Below are 23,150 nucleotides of genomic sequence, written 5' to 3'. Positions count from 1 at the left end.
TTCAATCCTATCACTTGTGGGTTTTTATCACACTTATCCCATGTGTTAATCGGCTTATCAGTTCTCAGCACAACCTTTGTGCAGCCTGAGTGGCTCCTTGGGACTCTGGAGAGCTTCAGACCAGAGAGCAGTTGGCGCAAATCTCCTTCCGATGTCAGATGGATGCCAACAAGCCTGTACTGAAGGTAATGGAGTTTGCTTTTATGCTGTAAACCACCTTATATTACTTTAGTATGAAAGTGTGCTTTAGAAATATTGAAATAAAATCAATATCATGGTCTAGGCTCTTCTGCATTTTCTTTCTGATCCTGCTGTCCACACCCCATGCCCCCAAATCCAAGTGTGTGTGCATACACACAAATTCACACACACACACTTGCAGCTCAGGGTGACATTTTGTGCATCTGACGCAGTGGCCTGCGATGCACAAAAACTTGTGGCACCCTGATGTCATGGTCCTGAAGGTGCCACAAGACTCTTGTTCCTTGTGCTGCAAGAGACTAAGGTGCCCCACACCCAGAAATTCCTATATCCCTTAATTTCTTCCCTCACAGTGTTACTCATGGAAATCTGCAGATCTGCTAGATGTACAGGGACACCCTGGCTCTTAAACCGCTGCCCTGATCCCACCCACCCACCTTTCCGCAGAGAAAGTGGCGATGCCCCGGGCCCCGCAGTTCCCTTCGAAGGCAGTGTCACCTTCTGCCCAGTGTCTTCTCTGCCACAGTCTTATTTGGTGATCCCTTGTAGCCAAGTAAGTAATAATTTTAAATAATTTCAACATTTCAAAACTCGACTTCCTTCCCCCCCTTTCTGCGGTTCCTTAAACTTATTTTTAATATTTTCTGCATATCCCAATTAACTTAATTTGCTCATTTATTCATCTGCTTCAAATCTATACTCTTATAAAACTGCAGCTTATTCCAATTATCCTGTCAATGTCCTCCTCTGTTGACAGTTTATCCAGAACTTCCATCTCACCCAGGAGGCCAAAGTGATTGGATGCCTCTGGAGGCCTCGCCCTCTGCCTTCCCTTCCTTTCCAGTGGTGGTGGTGGTGGTGGTGGGGTTGTCTCTCTGGCTCCCTGCAGAGCTCCCCCTCGGGCTCAGAGGAGCCCCAGAGCTCCTGGCTCCTTGCCTGCCCCAGTTGGAGAGATTGGGCCTTTCGTGTCCTGTGGAACTCCCTGCCACTGGAGATTTGGCAGGGGACGCCTGCCGGGCAGACAACTTTCTTTTTATTCCAGGCCATCAAGAATTCATCTTTCCACAGAGGCAGATGAACTTCGGATTTCAACCTGTTTGGTAGGGATTTTATTGCAAGGCTTTCTTGCTACAGGAAGGAATAATGTGCATTTTTATGACACAGAGGCATAAAAGATAATAATAATAACAACAACAACAACAACAACAACAATAATACACAGAGAGATAATTATATAATATATAATATATAATATGTATAATATGATATCTATAGATCTAGATCTATGGCTCCTGTCTCAGGCTGGGCACGAGGCGCACAGGTGTGCGCATGCGCGGGATGTCAGGCTTCCAAGGCAGGTAGGGATTCCGGAACCGGAACCTTGGCGCCGCTCTGCCCGCGCTCCCTCGATGATGGCGCCCTCCTTCCGGGCCGCGGAGCATTGTGGGGCGGCAAGATGGCGGCGCTCAGCGGTGTCCGGGCGGTTGCCAGGGTGAGTGAAGGGGAGCGGACGGGGGGGGGGGGCGCCGACGGAGAGGGAGGGATCTCTGGGAGGCGCCCTTTGGCAGGAGGGGCTGAGCCCCCCCCGCCCCTCTGGAATTGCCCCCCTGCTCCTCCTCTGTCAGCCTCAGCCCCCCCGCAGGGCGAGGGGCGACCCTGGGGGGCTGTTCGCTGCCTCGGGGGCATTTCCACCCCCCGTCGTCCTCTCTCCCCCTCCCCCGACACCCTGGGGGAAATTAGCTGAAACAAACAATTAATGGAACAAACAATGTGCTTATTGTTGTACAAAACTCACATACAGTGGTACCTCGAGTTACAGACGCTTCAGGTTACAGACGCTTCAGGTTACAGACTCCGCTAACCCAGAAATAGTACCTTGGGTTAAGAACTTTGCTTCAGGATGAGAACAGAAATAGCGCTGTGACTTCGCAGCGGCAGCAGGAGGCCCCATTAGCTAAAGTGGTGCTTCAGGTTAAGAACAGACCTCCGGAACAAATTAAGTACAGTGGTACCTCGGGATGTGAACAGGATCTGTTCCAGAGCCCCGTTCACATCCTGAACGCAACATAAGCCATGACGGCGCGTCTGCGCATGCACAGTCGAATTTTGCCGCTTCCACGCATGCGCAGACGCTCAAAATGAGCGGTGAAACCTGGAAGTAACGCGCTCCATTACTTCTGGGTTGCCGCAGAGCGCAACTTTAACGCGCTCAACCCAAAGCACATTCAACCGGAGGCATGACTGTACTTAACCCGAGGTACCACTGTATACATACATTTGTCACGGATACGATCCCCTCTATTCTTAAGCAGCATTTGACAATGGTTTGTTATGGAGTCTAACTAGTTTCAAACAAACAAACAAACAAAACCCTTCCATTAGCACCTTAGAGACCAACTAAATTAGTTATCAGTATGAGCTTTCGTGTGCATACACACTTCTTCACATACACAGGTATTCTTCAGATACCTGTGTATGTGGAGAAGTGTGCATGCACACGAAAGCTCATACCGATAACAAACTTAATTGGTCTCTAAGGTGCTACTGGAAGGAATCTCCCCCCCCCCGACTATGGCAGACCAACACGGCTACCTACCTGTAACTAGTTTTGAATGGTTCCTGTTCATTTTCGGATCCCTCCATAGTCGTACAGTCTACAGCATGGAGGCGACTTTTGCATATAGACCACAAATTCTCTTTTTTATTTTTATTTATTTTTATTTTATTTACAACATAAATCCATCACAACTCAAGTAGCCCACAAATTCTCAATGGGATTGACATCCAGGGAATTCCCTGGCCAATCAAGTACCTGTATTTGCTGCTTTGTCCTGAATTTCTTCCCCACTTTCAATGTGTGACAGCGGACTAGGTCCTGCTGCCGTATTCCCAGTACCGTCAGGATACCTCTTTTCCAGCTCTGGAATAACTCTCTTTCGTAGAACCTCAGTATATTGTGGCGAGCGCATCATTCCTTCTATTGGCTGCAGGCTTCCGACACCATAATGAATTTTCATGTTTGTTTTGAGTACAGTGGTACCTCTGGATGCGAACGGGATCCATTCCGGAGCCCCGTTCGCATCCTGAAGCAAACCCAACCTGCATCTGTGCGGTTCGCGGTATGCTGCGCCTGTGCATGCATGTGACGTCATTTTGAGTGTCTGCGCATGTGTGAGCGGCGAAACCCGGAAGTGATGCGTTCCATTACTTCCGGGTCGCCAAGGAGCACAACCCGAAAATGCCCAACCTGAAGCAACTTTAACCCGAGGTATGACTGTACGGGGTTACGATAGAAAACCTGCTTTGTTTCAGTTAATTTGCACAAGGGTGTACAATGCCCACCACAACAGCCCTGCCAGGGAGGGTCAGGCTGAGAGGTGGCGATGGGCCCCCAAGGTCACACCCAGTGGGCTTTGTGGACATGCAGGGGCAGGATTTGAACCCTGGTCTCCCCAGGTCCTGGAAGCCACTCAATGCCCACAACAGCCCTGCCAGGGAGGGTCAGGCTGAGAGGTGGCGATGGGCCCCCAATGTCACCCCTTGGCTTAATGGCCAAGGGATTTGAACCCTGGTCTCCCCCAGGTCCTAGTCTGACATGGGTCCCCGGCTGTTGTTGGACTACAACTCCCAGCATCCCTCCCCACTGGTCCTGCAAGCGCTGGATGATGGGAGTTGTAGTCCAACAGCAGCCAGGGCCCCCAAGAGAGACCCCCGCCTCAAGGAGTTTGCCTTCCGAGTCTTCCTGGGCAGGGAGCCCCAGGGATGGCTGGCACATGAGGAGGTGCCTGGGCCCCAGCGCTGCGTACCCCCAAAGAACTTGTGAAAACGGCAGCCTTTCAGGAAGAAGCTTGTCTCTAGAATTATTTATTTCATAAAATGTGTACGTGGCTTGATTGTAAGAAAAACACCTCAAATACGTTTGTGAAAAGATGAAAAAAGAAAATCATCATCAAGAAAAAATTACAGTAGCTTAAAACGCACAAGAAGTTAAAATACTGAGATGTGTTAAAATTCGCACCCACTTTCTAAGCACCTGAGTAGCCTTGTCTAAGCAAGAATCTTTTTAGCAGGGAAGGTGTCTGCTTGGTGTCAACCGGCAGGGAGTTCCACAGTGCAGGTGCTGCCACACTAGAGGAATTAGTTCTTACAAGTGCAGAACGGCTGTTATGTGACACTTGCAGCAGTGCTGATTCCACCGACTGAAGCAGTTGCGCTAAGGTGATCTTCTAGGTCAGCTAGTTCCCAGTTCTTAAGAGCTTTAAATACCGTATTTTTCGCTCTATAACACGCACCTGACCATAACACGCACATCGTTTTTAGAGGAGGAAAACAAGGGAAAAAATATTCTGAATGAAACAGTGGACGTATCATTTTTGTGCTTCATGCTGTGGCCACAGACATGTGATCTGATGGTGAATTTGGGGTGACCCAATGCAAAAATCCTGAGGATCCATGCTTTGTAACCACGTTTTTGCACCATTGCAGCCCCAGGCAACAGTGGGTGCGTGATTTTTTTTTGGGGGGGGGGCAGGCTGTAGCCATGGACATGCTGTGTGCTCTGATGGTGAATTTGGGGCGACCCAATGCAAAGATCCTGAGGATCCATGTGGATCCATGCTTTTTAACCACATTTTAAGTGGGGAGGGAAGGAAAAACACAGAAGGCTAAGAATGCAGGAGAGGGCTATAACGTGAGGAAAGGAAGGCAAAAGTTCCCCCCCACCCACCCACACAAGCCAGCCAGCGTGTGCTCTCTCTCTCTCTCTCCCTCTTTAAATGGAAGAAAGCATATTTGAATGCTGTGTGTCTCCAAAAACAAAAAGCAGGAAGTCAAATCAGAATTTTAAGCCGAACCTGTAATCTCTCTTCCCTTCACAAACATTGTTCCTCCGGAGCAGGGAGAGGATAGAAGGACGGACGCTCTGCTTTCCCCTCTACTTGCCTGGAGGGGAGGGGCTTCCCCTGCTCTTTGTTCCGTTTGAGCAAACACAGCAAGGAAACAGAGAGGGCGGGCAGTAAGACCCTGAGGCAGAATGCAGGAAAGCTGCCACTTCCTCTCTTCAGGCTTCCCTTCTCCCTGAAGCGCGGTTTGATTTTTGCCTCATTTTTCGGCTCCAGGGACCACACATTCGCTCCATAACACGCACAGACATTTCCCCTTCCTTTTTAGGAGAAAAAACCTGCATGTTATAGAGCGAAAAATACGGTACTAACAATAGCACCTTGAACTTGGCCCAGTTGTAAATCTGCAATCAGTGCAAATCTAAAATAAGGCTTCCTGCCAGGAATTGAAAGATAGTTAACATAGTGACTGGGGCTGGTGGGAGTTGGGGGTCCAGCAACATCTGGAGGGCCAAAGGTTCCCCATTCTGACCTGTGGAATTCACTGTCACAAGATTATTTTTATTTTTATAATATTTTTATTATATTTTCAACAAAAAAGCAAACAACAAACACAGCAACAACCACAAACAAAGAAGCTTATACACAACAACAATATCAAATCCATAAAATGGGATTCTCTGAATCCCATGATTCCCCCCCTTCCTTAAATTCCCTTTTCAACTGCATGAGATCCAAGTGTGGTATAGTGGTTAAGAGCGGTAGACTCGTAATCTGGTGATCCAGGTTCAATTCTCTGCTCCTCCACATGCAGCTGCTGGGTGACCTTGGGCAGGTCACACTTCTCTGAAGTCTCTCAGCCCCACTCATCTCACAGAGTGTTTGTTGTGGGGGAGGAAGGGAAAGGAGAATGTGAGCCACTTTGAGACTCCTGAAGGGGAGTGATAAAGAGGGGTATCAAATCCAAACTATACTCCAAATTATTTTTTCTACCTCAAATTTCCTGTATTAATTGTAAAATTACAAGTGTTGTTAAAATCCTGCCAGTGTATTAACCTGTTTACAATACTTTTGCAAATACAGTCATACCTCGGGTTACAGACGCTCCAGGTTGCGCGATTTCGGGTTGCGCACCGCACCGAACCCGGAAGTACTGAAACGGTTACTTCCTGGTTTTGGTTCTTGCGCATGCGCAGAAGCGCTAGATCGCGCTTTGCACAGAAGTGCCAAATCGCAACCCTTGCGTGTGCAGACCCAGCGCTGTGGGTTGTGAACGCTGAGGGTTGCGAATGTGCTTCCCACACAGATCACATTCGCAACCTGAGCGTCCACTGTACATAATAAACATTTCCCATTCTTTTAAAAATTTCTTACCATCTTGATTTCTTTTCCTTTTTTTATTAAAGATTTTCTTGATTTACAAATCATCTTGATTTCTGAGCTTTCCAGTTAGTTTTGCCATTTCAGCATAGTCCACTAACTCACTGTCACAAGATGTACTGGTGGCCACTGACTTGGATGGTTTCGAATGTGTTTGTTGTTGTTGTTTAGTCGTTTAGTCGTGTCCGACTCTTCGTGACCCCCTGGACCAGAGCACGCCAGGCATGTGTTTAATTCAATGTTATTTCTGCCTTAGTAAAGCCTAAGGAGTAAAGCTAGAGGTTGAGCCTTGCTTATATGGGATCAGCTCCTTATATCAGAAGCTAGAGCCTGTTTAAAGCCCTAAACGGCCTTGGCCCAGTATACCTGAAGGAGCGACTCTACTCCCATTGTTCAGCCCGGACACGGAGGTCCAGCTCCGAGGGCCTTCTGGCGGTTCCCTCGCTGCGAGTATTGAGGTTACAGGGAACCAGGCAGAGGGCTTTCTCGGTGGTGTCAAGGAAATAAACAACTATCTGATTTTTAGAAGACATCTGAAGGCAGCCCTGTTTAGGGAAGTTTTTAATGACTGATGTTTTAGTGTACAGTGGTGCCTCGCAAGACGAAAAGAATCCGTTCCGCGAGTCTCTTCGTCTTGCGGTTTTTTCGTCTTGCGAAGCAAGCCCATTAGCGGATTAGCGCTATTAGCGGCTTAGCGGGCTTAGCGGATCAGCTGATAAGCGGTTTAGCAGATCAGCTGATAAGCGGCTTAGTGGATCAGCTGTTAAGCGGCTTAGCGGATCAGCTGATAAGCGGCTTAGCGGATCAGCTGTTAAGCGGCTTAGCGGCTTGGGGGAAAGGGGGGGGGAGGAAAAAAACCCCGCAGGAACTCACAAGACATTTTCGTCTTGCGAAGCAAGCCCATAGGAAATTCGTTTTGCAAAGCACCTCCAAAACGGAAAGCCCTTTCGTCTAGCGGGTTTTCCATCTTGCGAGGCATTCGTCTTGCGGGGCACCACTGTATTTTTAATCTTTTGTTGGAAGCTTCCGAGAGTGGCTGGGGAAACAGCCAGATGGGCAGGGAAGAAATTAATAATAATAATAATAATAATAATAATAATAATAATAATAATTCCTTTTCCATTGCAGAGTCTTCTGCTGTCTCAGAGCTGTGGGGCATGGAGGAGCCTCAGCACTTCAGCTGCAGTTCTGCAGAAGCCAGCCAAGGTAAGGCTCCTCCTCTCTCTTGCAGATGCTCTCCCTTCTTCCAGCTCCAGGCTTCCTCTGTTTATTGATGGCATTTCTATGTCACAGTTCTGTGTTGCAACCAACATCTGAAGCAGTGTACGAAATGTTAAGAGAGCTGTAGTTCATCTGCAAAAGGAGGCTAAAAATACTGTCATACCTCACAGGGTTGTTGTAAGGGCCACCAATGTATGTGCAGTGCTTTTTTCCTAAAGTTCTTTTTAAAAATTCAGCCGGGGGACTGGGAGCGGCCGCTGGGACCACATAACACTGGTCCTGAGAGATCTGTATTGGCTGCCAGTACGTTTCCGAGCACAATTCAAAGTGTTGGTGCTGACCTTTCAAGCCCTAAATGGCCTTTCAAGCGCAGTATACCTGAAGGAGTGTCTCCACCTCCATCGTACTACCCGGACACTGAGGTCCAGCTCCAAGGGCATTCCGGCAGTACCCTCATTGCAAGAAGTGAGGTTACAGGAAACCAGACAGAGGGCCTTCTTGGTGGTGGCGCCCGCCCTGTGGAACGTCCTCCCATCATGTGGTGGTCAGGTTGGATTGCTATGATCCCACGTGACCACCACACATGAGATGTCAAGGAAATAAGCAGCTATCCTATTTTTAAAAGGCATCTGAAGGCAGCCCTGTTTAGGGAAGTTTTTAATGTTTAATGCTGTATTGTTTTTAATACTCGATTGGGAGCTGCCCAGAGTGGCTGGGGAAACTCAGCCAGATGGGTGGGGTATAAATTATTATTATTATTATTATTATTAGTATTAGTATTAGTATTAGTATTAGTATTAGTATTATATTACATTGTGGGGGGCTGGACCAGATGACCCTTGGTGTGACAGTTCTATGACTAAGTTTTCATTAAAAAGAGATAAATCAGTTCAGCTCCTGCCAGGGTGCTCATTAAGCTGTATATCTGATTTGCATAATATCCCCCAGTTTAGATGGTTGTTTTTTTTTTTTTAACCTCTTCTAAAGGATGGGGAGTAAAAACCAGATCTGCTCCCCTTGCTCTGAGGATCAGGCTGGGTGTGACTCTGTGCTCTCCTCTTCTAGGCGGAGAGCTTCAGCTCGGAGGGGGTGTTCCCCGTCACCATGATCCCAGGGGATGGCGTGGGGCCTGAGCTCATGCACTCCGTCAAGGAAGTCTTCAAGGTAAGAGCGCTTGCTTCGCTTGGCGATTTCTCAAGAGCTTGGCTGTGGGGAGGAGGCAAAGGGCTGGCTGGCTGGCTGAGACGCTCCAGTCTCTTGCCCTGAATTAAGCCGTGGCATCTGTGTTGTCAAGCCCCAAGGTCTGGTCCTCAGGTCAAGACAGTGGGGCTCAGATCAGAGTCCCAAGCCCAGGGTTGCTGGGGAAAATCTCTCCTGGCTTGGCTCATCCTTGGGGGTGCCTGTGACAGCCAGTATGGGTGCTTCGCAGTGCCCCCGCACCTCGACAGGATTCCCTTTCCGCATGTGACATTCCTTGCAAGAGGCGGAGAGGGGTTCCCTGCTTTCTTCTGCATGGGGCGACCACGTGGAAGTCAGAGATCTCCAGGGGCAGAAGGGGCCCACCCTGGCCATGTGACCCAGCAGCACGGCACCCCACTTTCTCCCCTCCTGTGTGTTTCTGCAGGCGGCTGGTGTCCCTGTGCAGTTTGATGAGCACCACCTGAGTGAGGTGCAGAACATGGCTTCAGAGGAGATCCTGGATCAAGTCCTTGGCTCCATGGACAAGAGCAAAGTGGCCCTCATGGGTACGGCGTGAGGGGAAGGTGGTGGGCAAGGCTTCCTTCATACGCCTTAGAGGCCCATGGCGGGCATCTGGGCCAGGCATAGGCAAACTCGGCCTTCCAAATGTTTGGGACTACAGTTCCCATCATCCCTGGCCACTGGTCCTGTTAGCTAGGGATAATGGGAATTGTAGTCCCAGAGTTTGCCTATGCCTGATCCGGGCCATGGGGAAGTGGCTTACATCTTGCAAGGAGACGGCTTTCTCTGGGCTGCCAATAGCACCTTCATGGGGGCTCCCATCCCCTTATCACCCCGTGGCTCTCCTCTGCAGAGGGCTGGGGTCTTTTCTCACTGTCTCTCGCCATTGCAGGAAAGATCCACACCCCCATGGAATACAAAGGGGAACTGGCCTCCTACGACATGAGGCTCAGGTAAGTTTCGGCAGCCTTGCACCGGGGAGACTAGATAAACTTCAAATGCCGCCACCATCCAGCTAAAGGCATCCAATTTGCTGTCATCTGAAAGGATGGAAAGGGTGTGTTTCCCTATCTGCTGCTTTTCCACAATGAGCTGTGCCCAAAGCAGCAAACATCCAAAATATCAAAATGAGAAGCATGTCGGTATATTAAAAAATGACAAAAACCAACAATTTAGCAAACAGAATAATACTACACACTGCAAAAAAACAACAACCCACCAATCCGTCTAGCCTTAAATACCTAAATGCAAAGCGAAATGAGAGTTAGTTACCAATGAAGTTTCTGGTACCAGTCTTGCTGCACTCCAAGGAGCGTGGCTTAAACGCGTTTCAGAGGGGCGAGGTAGATCACGTACGGGGGCAGACAGGTGAGGGGAAAGCCACGACTCAGGTGCCTTTGCCTTATTCAAGGCAGCCCTGGATAGGGAAGGTTTTAATGTGTGATGGCTTTAGATTTTGTTGGTAGTCGCCCAGAGTGGGCGGCATACTTTTATTATTATTTTTATTTATTTTATTTATTATTATCATCATCATCATCATCATCATCATCATCATTATTTATTGCTGGTCCAGCCCATCACGGTGACTGAACAGACAGAATTGAATGAGCAGCCGTGGGGGCAGATTGAGTTGGAGGATGTGGGGCCGGCTGGTGTTGAGACAGCACTTTAAAATGGTGGTGGTGGCAGGTTTTCTCCGTAACTCTGGCTTCCCTCTTCCAGGCGCAAGCTGGACCTCTTTGCCAACGTGGTCCGTGTGAACAGCCTGCCCGGCTACAAAACGCGGCACAACAACCTGGACCTGGTGATCATCCGTGAGCAGACGGAGGGCGAGTACAGCTCCCTGGAGCACGAGGTGAGTGCTGCCAATACAGTAATGAAAATAAATATATATAATTTACATGCCACCTATCTTGCTGGGTGACCCCAGCCACTCTGGGCAGCTTCTGACAAAAGAGAGTCAAAACACTATACAGCATCACTTCCCTGAACAGGGCTGTCTTCAGGTGTCTTTTGAAAAGCACATAGCTCATAGATCTTTCAAGACCCCATAACACTGGTCTTGAAAGATCTACATTGGCTCCCAGGACATTTCCAAGCACAATTCAGAGTGTTGGTGCTGACCTTGAAAGCCCTAAACGGCCTCGGTCCAGTATACCTGAAGGAGCGTCTCCACCCCCATCATTCTGCCTGGACTCTGAGGTCCAGCTCTGAGGGCCTTCTGGCGGTTCCCTCACTGCGAGAAGTGAGGTTACAGGGAACCAGGCAGAGGGCCTTCTTGGTAGTGGCGCCCGTCTTGTGGAATGCTCTCCCATCAGATGTCAAAGAGAAAAACAACTACCAGACTTTTAGAAGACATCTGAAGGCAGCCCTGTTTAGGAAAGCTTTTAATGTTTAACAGACCACTGTATTTTAGTACTTTGTTGGAAGCCACCCAGAGTGGCTGGGTATAAATAATAAATTATTATCATAAATTATGATATCTGTTTGGCATCTGCTGGGAGGGCTTCTGTTCCTGGCCGTGCTGATCCTGCAGTTTGCCTAAAGTTACACAATTGAGCGAGATGCAGGGAGTGTGAGAGCCACTGTGTGAATGGGAAGGACATTTCTAACGTCACGTTTGGTGATGGGGTCGGGAGCGAAAGGCTGTGTACACTGACAGCCCCCACAGTAAAATGGGGAGTGGGGAGGAGACAAAGCTTGTGTGAACCTTTGGGATGGGGGTCGGAAGGGGAACAGGCAAAGCAGTTTTCTAGTAGGATAGGAGCCAGTCTGCTTAACTGTACACCCCTCTGGTGCGGGGCTTCTCCCCTTGGCTCTGCTTGCTTCAGATTCATTCATTCATGCTAAGCAGGTTCATTTAGCTCTAAGGGCAACTTGCCTAAGAACGTTGATGTACAAGACAACCTCTGCTTGCAGGCTTACATTCTAAAAGACGCCGCACAAAAGGAAATGGGTTGGGATGGGATGAGGAAAACAAGCAAACCCGGGCACCAGTTCTTAAAGTTATAAAGTTTGAAAGGAAAGAGTTCTTGGGCAGGAGGGGGCGGGTGAGGAGGAAGAGCCAGGTGGAGGCAGTCTCTGAGCAAAGCCCAGGAGGCCTGACGCTTGAAAGGGGCGGGGGCCTTGGTGGGGGCAAAGCCTTCCTTCATGTGGCTTGTGCTGCTTGTGCCCCCTCTGTGCTCAGAGTGCCAAGGGTGTCATCGAGTGCATGAAGATCATCACGCGGGCCAAGTCGCAGCGCATTGCCAAGTTTGCCTTTGACTTTGCCACCAAGAAAGGGCGCTCCAAGGTCACAGCCGTCCACAAAGCCAACATCATGTGAGTGGGGAGCAGCGGGAGGGCGGGGGCCGGCTGGCTGGGGGCTCCCTTTCCTGTTCCTGACCCCCAGTCCCCATCTCAACACCCAGGGGGTTCCCAAGTGTTTGTGCTGCCACACGAAGGGGTCAGGTTCTTACAGATGCTGAACGGCTGCTCTGTGGCCCTTGGTGACAGAGTCAGTTCCATGGAACGAAGTGGCCGGCCTGTTGAGATGAATGGCCTAACTTGGACATGCTCCTTACTTTCATCATCATCATCATTTTCAATTTGTATATCTCCTTTCTATCTTACAATACTCAAGGCGGTTTACAAGTTGAAGAAACAAAAAATGTACATCTTATAACAATCTAACGCAATACAAAAATGTGATAATAAAACATAACTTTAAAATAGGCAGCCTACATCAAAAAAGTAACATTCCACAATCAATTAGAATAGTATAAAATAATAATATCAACATTTAAAAGTTAAACAGAAACCCACCCAACAGTTACAATAATATCTAAACTATAATCAGTAAAACAATACAATCAATATAATATAATATAATACAAAACAACACAATTTGTATAATATAATACAAAACAACACAATTTGTATAATATAATACAAAACAATACAAAACAATATAATCAATAAAACAATACAATACAAATTGAGAAGCGGAGGGTGGGGCAAGGCAGGTGGAAGGAGGCCTTGCCTGAGGGAGTCTCTCCCCTCACAGTTCTTCCTCCAGGAACAGCTCCCTTTTGTGGACTCCCAGGGCCGGAGGGTGGGGCAAGGCAGTGGGTCAGCCTTCCTTGAATCCCGCCCCAAGTCTGTCTCCTGTTTCTACCTTGCCCACTTCCCTTGGGACAGCGCCCAGAATTTCAGACTGCCTTCTCTCTCTCTCTCAGGAAACTGGGCGATGGGCTTTTCCTGCGCTGCTGCAAAGAGGTGTCCGAGTTGTATCCCAAGATTAAATTTGACACCATGATCATAGACAACTGCTGCATGCAGGTAGGCCACGCCCCTTGGCCCCTCCCTCCCCGCTGCCTCCTTCAGCAGATACGTTCCCCTGGGGACCCTTGCCCCTCTGCCCAGGCTTGTGGGTTGCCAGAGGAGTCCCCCAGCGTTGGCAGTGTGCCCCTGCAAGTCTCGGTTGCTGGGCGGCCTCACCCCCTCCTGGCACAAAACCGTGAGCTGCCCGTGAGACTGGCATGACGGGAGGGTGCTTCCTGCCGCGATTCCACGTGCGATGGTGTGCCGTGTCTTCCTTCCAGCTGGTGCAAAACCCTTACCAGTTTGACGTCTTGGTCATGCCCAACTTGTACGGCAACATCATCGACAACCTGGCGGCCGGCCTGGTGGGTGGGGCCGGCGTGGTTCCTGGAGAGAGCTACAGTGCTGAATACGCCGTCTTTGAGATGGTGAGGAGCTGATCGGGGCCGGGTTCGCCCTCCCTCCGTCCCAGGGGCTTCAGGGGAAGCTGGGCGGCACAACGTGTCTGAGAGCATTTCCCCCTTTCTCTCCTTCCTTCCAGGGCGCCCGCCACCCCTTTGCTCAGGCTGTGGGGAGAAACATCGCCAACCCCACAGCCATGCTGCTTTCCTCGGCCAACATGTTGAGGCATCTCAAGTGAGTTCCCTGGGCTGAGTGGCAAGAGGGTGGGGAATAATAATACCACCTTCATTGTCATTGTGCAACCTGTGTACAGTGACATTAAATGAGCCTCTCTTCCCCACAACACTCAGTCTCATTGCACTCTGTGCTTTTCAAACAACACACCACCTCGCAAATCAATTTCACGGTGTTATTTTCCGTTCAACAGCCTAACAGCCCCCAGACAAAAGCTGTTTTTTAGCCTGTTGGCACGGCTGATTATACTTCTATATCTCCTGCCCAAGGGTAGAAGATTAAAGAGGTGCATAGCTGTCAACATTTCCCTTTTTTAAAGGGAAATTCCCTTATTCCGAATAGGATTCCCTGCCAGAAAAGGGAAGGGTTGATAGCTATGAAGAGGTGATGGCCGGGGTGGCCTACCTCAGAGGGTTATTACTCCTCGTGACAGCCTCCTCTTTCTCCTCCCCTGTCTAGCCTGGAATACCACTCCACCATGATCTCGGACGCCGTGAGGAAGGTGATCAAAGTTGGCAAAGTGAGTATTGAGCTGTCTGATTTCTGTCCTTTCCTTTCTGCTGTGAGCTGAACCCGTCTCTACTTCTCTTCCCTCCGTGTTGTGCCCAGTTCCGGCTGGCAGGTTCTGTTGGGGCAGTTGGGGGGGAGTTCAGGCCAAGGAGAGAAGGGGGGGGCAGAATTTGCCAGGGCAGCTGACTCACTCCCCCAGGAGGAGGAGGCCATTGGGGCTTGTTTGTACTTAGAGCTCACCTTTCATCAAATGGTGCCCGGGTGGATTACAAAAATATCCTACTTAAAATTATTTTCAAATTATTATTATTATATTTATTTATACCCCTCCTTTTCCTCAGCGCAGGACTTAAGGCAGCTTACACAAATTAAAGCAGCACAAATAAAATACAAAAAGCAAAAAACATATACAGTGGTACCTCGGGTTCCAGACGCTTCAGGTTCCAGACTCCGCTAACCCAGAAATAGTACCTCGGGTTAAGAACTTTGCTTCAGGATGAGAACAGAAATCGTGCTCCGGCGGCAGCAGCAGGAGGCCCTATTAGCTAAAGTGGTGCTTCAGGTTAAGAACAGTTTCAGGTTAAGAATGGACCTCTGGAACAAATTAAGTACTTCACCCGAGGTACCACTGTAAAAGTTAAAAAGTGATCAAACTATAATAGAATTAAAACAGCGTAAAATTACAGTGGTGCTCGCAAGACGAAAAGAATCCGTTCTGTGATTCTCTTCGTCTAGCGGTTTTTTCGTCTTGCGAAGCAAGCCCATTGACAGATTAGCGCTATTAGCGGCTTTTAGCGGCTTATCAGCTTATCGGATCAGCTGATAAGCGGCTTAGCGGCTTAGAAAAGGGGGTGAGGAAAAAAACCCCGCAGGAACTCGCAAGACATTTTCGTCTTGCGAAGCAAGCCCATAGGAGATTCGTTTTGCGAAGCACCTCCAAAACAGAAAACTCTTTCGTCTAGCGAGTTTTCCGTCTTGCAAGGCATTCGTCTTGCGGGGCACCACTGAAAATCCTTTAAAATACAGATAGCAAAAACAGCGCAGCACAATTAAAAGCCCTTGCTTAAAAAAACAGTTCCCAAAGGCCTGTTGGAACAAAACAGGCTTCATCAGCCAGCAGAAGGACAGCAAGGAGGGAGGCAGCCCAGCTCCCCAGAAGGCCCTCTCCTGCGCCCCCACCAAAAACCCCTAAAATAAAACCCCCCAAATGACCAAAGTAACAAAACAGCACCACAGAGCGGCAGCAGGAGGGAAGTCTCCTGCTCAGCCAAAGGCCTCCTGGGTAAATTGGCCAGTGGGGGCCAGGATACATCCCTCTGAGTGGAGGTCAGTCCACCCCCCTGGGAGCCACACCAGCCAGGCCTCCCCCGCTGAGCTCAACACCTGGGCACCCAAGTCACCCCCCCCCACTCCTCATTTACCAGCGCAACTGCAGCTCAGTGGACGCAGCTCTCAGAGAGACGCCAGTTTCTCCGTGTGGAACTGGGAATAGAGATCAGGTTCCCTTGGCAGGGAAGGGACTATTGACTACAGGGCCTGCCCCCAACCCATCTCAGACTTCTCCCACCCTGGGGCCTGGCCACAGACAGGGCCGCCTCTCTCTCACGCAGAACCTGATTGGGAATCTTGTGTGTGTGGTTGTTCCATCCCTGTGACTCCCCTAAGGAAGACCCCTTTGGGGTGACCTCGCCGCTTGTGGCACGGCTGGTTCTTGGAGCCTCTCCCCTCTTCGCAGCTGCAAACAGCCAGCCATGTGTACTTGCTAGCATCCAGCGGGAAATGGGGCTGGGGTCCTGTGTCTTCTGCCCCCTTCTCCCAGCTGTTCCCCTTGTCCTGTCGTCTCCCCTCTTCAGAGCCTTCTGTGGACCGTCTTGTGGTCCACAGATGTGCCGTCTTGTGGTCTGTGGCCTCGGTGGGGTGAGAGTGTCTCTGTGTCTCCCTTTGCCTCTCACTTTCTCTGGGTGCAGCTTGGGACTGTCCCCTTCCCTGTTTTTTTTTTTGGGGGGGTTGTGTTTCCCCCCTCCCACATCTCACAGCCACATGTCTGTCTCCCTCTCCCCTCCTTCCCTGTGTTGGATTGTAGGTGCGGACGCAGGACATGGGCGGTTACTCGACCACCTCTGACTTCGTCAAGTCTGTGATTGACCACTTGCACCCCCACTACGGGGCCTAGGGCTGGCCTGGCCCTCGGCTGCTCCCCGCCCGGCCCCCCCCAGCACATGGGCGCCACAGACACCTCCTCCCTCGGGGCTGCCTGTCTCAGAAGAGATCTGGGTGTGCTCTCCCTTGCGTCTCAGATCTGAAGCTGGCCGGTCCCTACTGGGGAGGGAATGTTTTCTTGCCCCCCCAATCTCTTAACCCTGGGTATGGGTCCCATAGATGAACTGAGGACACTCCTCGGTGCTGTGAGCCTTTGGGAACTGCTCCAGGCCTGGGGTCCCCAGGCAGGCCTCCCCCTGGAGCCCCCCACAAAGACTTGCCCATAGTTTTGAAAGCAGGCACTCTTGAGAGGCTGGGGTCCTTCAGGCTGCTCTGCCCCCTCCCATTCCCCCTCTTTTTCTGGGTGGAAATACCCCCCTTCCCACTGAAGCCCAGGCTGGAACGGGCCTTGCTCCCCCTTTCAAGGGAAAGAGGTTTTTCCTGCCCATAGTCCCTTTTCAGCAAAGCTGAGCTCTGCAGGCGATGCTGTGACCTTTGTGGGGAAGGGTCCCAGTCCCCCCACCCTGCTGAGGAGGGTACCTTTTGTGGCTAGACCCTTGGTTCCTGCAGTTCTGACACAGGAGGAGGAGTGCTCTGTGCGTGAGAGAGAGGGGTGGGGAGGGCAAAAAGGAGATTTTGTTACAGCTGTGGTCCCTTGCAGAATCATGACAGCCTGGCACCAGTCTCTGCAAATGGACCTTTAGGCCCAGGGAAATCCAGGTCACAGGGATTTGTCGGAATCTGCCTGTGGTGCCTGTGTCAGGTGGTGGTTTGACCCCCATGGGGGTTGTCTCATTTTGAGGCCAGCTGGCTGTGTTGGCATGAATGTGTGGGCAGAGAATCCCACGTGCGCTCAGCTGTCATCATACTCCATATTAATTGTGAATAAAACCGTTGCGGATTTTCTGCACCAAGTGGCTCTGCTCCCTCCTTGGGACTGTGTGTGTCTGATTCCTGGCAACATCTCTGCTGTGGACCCCAGAGGGAGAGCATTGGGCCTCTGGACTCCAGACCAGGCCCCTGGAGAAGTTCCAGCTGTGGGGAACTGGTCTGGCAGCCCTGGGGTGGGCAGGAGCCAGAGGCTTCACCTGGGTCTGCCTCCCTCCCTCCCTGCTCTTGGCCCCCCAGCGGAGCCCCACGGATGCTCCCCTCTCCCTTTCCGGCTCGAGCGTTTGTTCCATGTCCGTGTGAAACAGCAGACGTCCTCTTCCCGCCCTACAAGAGCTTCCTCTCTCTGCCTCCATATTCATTTGCACGCTGTCCACCCTGCGCCTTCAGCATCATTGCATGACCATACATAGCATGGCTAGCAAAGCAGTAATCACTAAAATAGAAAGGGAACATCACGCTTACCACCAGCAATTCATCCATGTAGTTTAGATTTTCCCACAAGTTAGAACTATACACGTGAGAGGTTCAAAAAAGAAACAGCCATGGTGGGGGGTGCCTGGCAGGCCTCCCTGGAGAGGGCATTTCAGTGGCAAAAGAGGGGGTGCACCTTCTGTGAAAAGTCCCCCCCCCCTTGCAATGGGGACTTTCCCTCCTGCTCACTGAGGCAGGTCCTGCAGCGGTATCATTTAAGCTCCAAGGATGTTGCTGGCTGGCCTGCTTGTAGGGATGCCTGTTCATTTAGCCTCTTCCCTGATGGGCCAATTGAACTTCTACGGTGTGCTTTGTGAAGCACCTTAGGATTTATGGAAGGTGACATAGAAATATTTTTAAATAAATGGGGATTCAGGAAACTCAGTATGTCAGCTTAACCCCCTCTGCTCCTGACCAATGCTGGAAAGTGCTGCTGAAGTTGCCCTTCTGAGCGCCTCAGTGAGCAGGAGAGACAGCCTGGCTTCTACAAGGATTGGGAAGATGCAGCAGACCAGGATTTCCTAGCAGCACTTGCCCAGTCGAGGGCCAAAAGCCCCTGAGCGAACAGCTGCTTAAGGAACAGGAAGCGCTGAGGGGTGAATGGAGAGAAGTAAAAAGTGGGGTGCCCAAAGGATGGTGCCGGGCCTGGGGGCGTTTCCCTGATCTGGAGTCAGAGGCCAGGTGGCCAGGCTTGCGAGCGAAACTCAGGGAAAACAGGAGGCAGCTCTGAAGAGCTCCAAAGGGCTCTCTCCCAGGCAGGCGACAGGCCACGAAATGGCAAATAAGTACAGTGGTACTTTGGATCTCAAAATCCATTCCATAAGTCTGTTCCAAAACCAAGGCACGCTTTCCCATAGAAAGTAATGGGAAATTGATTAATCCATTCCAGACTTTTAAAAACAACCCCTAAAACAGCAATTTAACATGAATTTTACTATCTAACGAGACCACTGATCCCTAAAATGAAAGCAACAATGTACTGCAGTCACACAATCAATTAGTAGCTGAACTGGGTTCCACACAGTCACAAAAACATAACAAAAATGCCACACAAAAAAGGCAAACTAAATAGCAAAGACAGACCCCAGCGTAACACTCAAGACGGAGTTCAGCTTCCGAAGAAAGTTCGCAAACAGGAACACTTCCGGGTTCGCAGTGTTTGAGTCCCAAGGCGTTTGAGAACCAAGGGACCCCTGTACAGTATGAACAATTTGCTGAAAGTAAGTATATGTGCTGTGCCTGGGGTGAGCGGCAAAGGTCTTCCCTTCACGTCTGTGCTTACGGGGTCTGAGCTGGTGGGGAAGGGGTTGTAGACAGCAGGAGGGAAATGCTGGCTCCCTGTGTGACAGCAGTGAGTAAGGCACAAGGAGCTGTGGGGTGGCGAAGGACCTTTGTGGTCTTTTATCGCACCCTGCTGCCTGCACATGGCAGGATCCCTGACACGATGGCTGTCAGCCCCTACTGCAACGCCTCCAGCGGAGGACAGCCTAACGCCCCCCCAAGGAAGAGGGTCCCCTTTGGTGCAGCTCCTGTCTCTTAGGAAGCTGTTCTTCGTCCTGTCCTTCAGCCAAGATCTCCTGCTTTGTCCTTCCCAGCCAGTGCTTCTCTGCAGCGACAAGAAAGGGCTCCGCTCTGGCTTCTGCAGGACTAGCCCTTCAGATCCTTGCAGATTGCGCTCCCGTCTTTGCTCCTCTCCCAGACCCTGCCTGACCTCAACTTTTTTTTTCCTTTTCCAAAAATTTTATTGCTTTTCAACATTCTTCACAAAAATAACATAACAAAATACACAACAAAGAAAAAACACACACCACACTACAATAAACTAAACACACAAGAAAGAAAAAAAGATCTCTTCAAATATCCAACTTTCATCACATTGTTGACTGACTTCCTCGAATCCCCTCTAACTGAATTTCATTATATCACCTTTATAACAGTTCTCAAAGGTCATATTTCTAATAATATTAACTCCTTTCATTTACTAACCTCTTCTCCTTTAATATTCTAATCCTTAATATTTACTACCACGTATCCTTATTCTACCCCTAAGCCTATTTGTTACTTCCAAGGATTTTCTGTTTATCTTGTATCCTGCTTGACCTCAACTTAAACTTCCCCGGTACAACTAACAGTCCTGTGGAAACACGGTGGAACTTTACAATAATTGCAAAAGAAATCCACAGTACCAGGCAGGGCTTTATCGCGCCCGAGGCTTCTGCTCTGTTGCCCATCGGTTGAGAGGAAGCCGTTTTCCCCTCGCACAATTGAAGATTCACCTGCACTTGCTGTTTAAGTGGTAGTTTCCAAAGGAACTTATAGGGATTACCTGATCTCAGACAAACCCGCCACAGAAAAGAAAAATCCTGATTTGGGCGGGCGGGGAATTGAGATTACAAAGACTACTCAGAAAGGACAAAATCTCTTTAGGACCTCAGGGATTCCTACTTCGTGGTGTCCAAAGAACTTTCTCATCATTCACAGATATGACCACACATTGGTTAAAAACGCTGTCAGGTGAGAACCAAAAGATTATTTCACAGACCTGCTTAAAAAGGGTCCTTGCATATTTTGCTTCGTGGCTTTGTAGGGGGGCGAGACTAGCACACAATGAGGGCAGGACAGCAACAGCTGCTGCACTTGACAGCATGGTGAGAATAGAGGTTTTTCATATAATGCCAGAAATGCCACCCTATCAAATGGATTACTAGTAAATTAAGGACTGGCCACAAAAATGATTTCCGCAAGACTTTGTACTGTCCGCCAACTCCAGACAGCTTTAGAGAAGTCTTCTGAAGTCACTGAAAAAGAACCAGATCTTTGCTAGAGAGTTTTGTGGGGGGGGGAGGGGGAGGGAATGGAAATGGAGAATATGCAAGTTTGTTAGTGCACGTCAAAAGTCACTTTGTTCCTTTAGGAATATAAAACATGTTATGTGTAACTTGGTTTACCATTAAATTATGTTTGGTATATTAAAAGTTCAGTTTGTGTTCAAACAATAATTAGAAATTTACTGTGCATTTTGAAATGTTTACAGTCTTTATTACAAGATTGTAAACTGCAAGCTGCTGAACTGTAAGGAGCCTCTTTGACCAGACCCGTTTATGAGCAGGCAAAAGCAATCAAATGGGAGGACTCAGCTGCATTATAGTTTTTTTAAAAAGAGGAAATTACTGTTCAAAACTCCCACTGTTCTAGGTGCCTTTTGTGACAGGAAATTTCATTAGTGCAAGCAGTTTCTGAGCTCTGGGCGCAGTACTGCACCTGAGATTTCAGATTAAACCTGCAGAGTGGAAGGAAAAGAGGGCCTTTTTCTGCCTCCCCACTTCCAGCTACTCTGGAGAAGAGACCTTCTTTAAAATATTAGGGAAGGTGGGCAGGGGAAGGACTAGACCATGTGAAGAATGAACATATTTTAAGGTGCCACTTAGCTCCTGGCTTCCATATCTCAGTTTCTAACAATGTCCACCATTGTGATGCAGTCACTTATTTCCATAAAAAGAGCTGAGCAAAGCAGGACGGGAGAGAGATAAGACGAAATAAACACCAGATGAAATGTCACCAGTCTATTTCTGTCTCTGTTGCTTCTGATCATTCATGTTTATCTTCAACTTCTAACAACTGAAGTTTTTGCCTAGATTGGAAAGAGCGTCTAGCACCCCTTTGCACCATAGGCCAAAATAATTGGGGGCGAAAGCAAGAGTTTGGAAAACAAAAAAGGGAGGGTGGCTAGACAGCTTGAAAGGCTGGCCAGGCAGTCAAGGATAAGAATGCCAGCAATGGCCTCAAGAGAAAGGAAGAGACCTCCATGCTTTGCTCTTTCCTGCAGCAGCAAGGCTGCAGATCCGTTGCAGTTAGTGATCAGTGGGTCCAGCTCTTGCCTTGGTTCCCTGTCTGCACAGCATTCCACAGAATTTATATATATATGATTTTAAAGACTGTAAACTAGAAGGGAGGAGAGTTTGTAAATCATGGGATCTGCAACAGAAATGAGGGCACATTGGTGTGGCTTCAGGTCCTGTCTTAATTCCCCCCTCTGTTGCATGATCTTTTTAATTTGAAACTCCAGCAGATGGCAGTCCTGAACAAGTCACTCCCCATCGTCTGTTGGAAGATTTTTCCAGTAGCTCTTCCCTCTTGACTTAGGATCCAGGGAAAACAAGCCATTTTTTGCTAGGATTCTAATGTGATAAAGCAATTTTATAATCTTCAAAGTTCTTTGCAATTATGTGCAACCCACTGTTTTGGTAGTTAGCAATTGCATAATTAACATTGGCACCTGGTACTGTTTGGCATTTCCTTTTCCTCAGAATTTGCTTTTTACAATTCCACCCCACCCTGGGATAACTGCCACCCATACAAGTTCATACCATAATACAGTCGTTCCCAGTCGGTGGCCACCCAGGAGGCCCATGGCACAAGCCACGTAACAAAAACCACCATGAAGACCACAATTTTCAAAAGTTGGGGGTCCATGGCTTGGCCTTGTTAAAAAAAGGGTCCACAGTACTTAGCTAATTGGAGCCACTGCCATAATAAATATGGTAGTTTTTAAATTCCTAGACACAAACACATATTGCTCCCTCCATAAATATATATTGTTCCTATTGACTTTGTTTTGGAAGCGGTACATTATTATTCTTGCACAAAGGACTCTTCTGGGGGAAGAAATGGCCTTTTCTGCTAACTTGCCCATCTCTCTTCACAGGTGCGCACACCAGACATGGGCGGCTACTCCACATCCCATGACTTCACACGTGCCGTTATCACAGCTCTGAGCGAGTAGGGCTTTTCAAGAAACACATGGGGAAGGAACTCAGAAATGAATTATGATGCTGCTTTCTGCTTGTGCTAATTTATTTATTGTGAGCTTAGCTCAGTGTTGCACAAATAAAGTGAATGTGGACACTCCCATGAACTGTGTGCATGAAATACTCCTAGCAGACCTTGGAGGACTCTTCGGGGAAAGTGGGAAGAAGTGGCCGGCCGCGGAGTTCAGCTACCTCTGACAAGTGAAAAGCAGCTATAAGCAAAGAACTGAAGTCTGCAAATCTTGCAGTCAGCCAGCGGAGCACCAGGGACGCTCACTGTTTGCTACCCCAGAGTCTTGAATGTGGAGTGTCTTGGCTTAGAAGCTGGCAGTAAAACCCACCAGCTGTCCAGAATCATATACCTCCCATATCAAACTTCTTTATTCAAGCTGCATCTGCAACAGCTGCAAACCTTTATACACAACAGACATGGAATAAACAGAATGTGCCACACTACTTGGAAGGGCAAATCTCGTTTTGTTTTGCTACA

The 23,150-nt window shown here is 49.1% G+C and overlaps 1 protein-coding gene and 1 long non-coding RNA gene across 3 annotated transcripts; both read left to right on the top strand.

Annotated features, from left to right (window-relative positions):
• The first annotated feature begins 1,592 nt into the window (after positions 1-1,592).
• IDH3B (isocitrate dehydrogenase (NAD(+)) 3 non-catalytic subunit beta) lies at positions 1,593-22,761 on the top strand. Of its 2 annotated transcripts, none has more exons than XM_082236592.1 (12): positions 1,593-1,693; positions 7,551-7,628; positions 8,709-8,807; positions 9,268-9,388; positions 9,736-9,796; positions 10,566-10,698; positions 12,031-12,164; positions 13,061-13,163; positions 13,427-13,573; positions 13,687-13,781; positions 14,241-14,301; positions 16,375-17,400. In XM_082236592.1, the coding sequence occupies exons 1-12, from the start codon at positions 1,658-1,660 to the stop codon at positions 16,462-16,464; spliced, it is 1,158 nt and encodes a 385-aa protein (XP_082092718.1). In that variant the 5' UTR covers positions 1,593-1,657; the 3' UTR covers positions 16,465-17,400. The 2 variants fall into 2 exon arrangements, with proteins under 2 accessions (XP_082092718.1, XP_082092719.1); XM_082236593.1 differs by lacking the exon at positions 16,375-17,400 and adding an exon at positions 22,558-22,761 and having other exon boundaries at positions 1,594-1,693.
• On the top strand, positions 3,490-4,150 carry LOC309540196. Its single transcript, XR_014223121.1, has 2 exons — positions 3,490-3,578; positions 3,715-4,150. It is a non-coding gene; the product is annotated as an uncharacterized lncRNA (long non-coding RNA).
• Positions 22,762-23,150: the final 389 nt, after the last annotated feature.

Source organism: Podarcis vaucheri, assembly GCF_965113315.1.
Source record: "Podarcis vaucheri genome assembly, chromosome: 9".
Classification (NCBI taxonomy): Eukaryota; Metazoa; Chordata; class Lepidosauria; order Squamata; family Lacertidae; genus Podarcis; species Podarcis vaucheri.
Note: the sequence above shows the minus strand (reverse complement) of the source record. Positions and strands in the feature narration are given on the sequence as shown.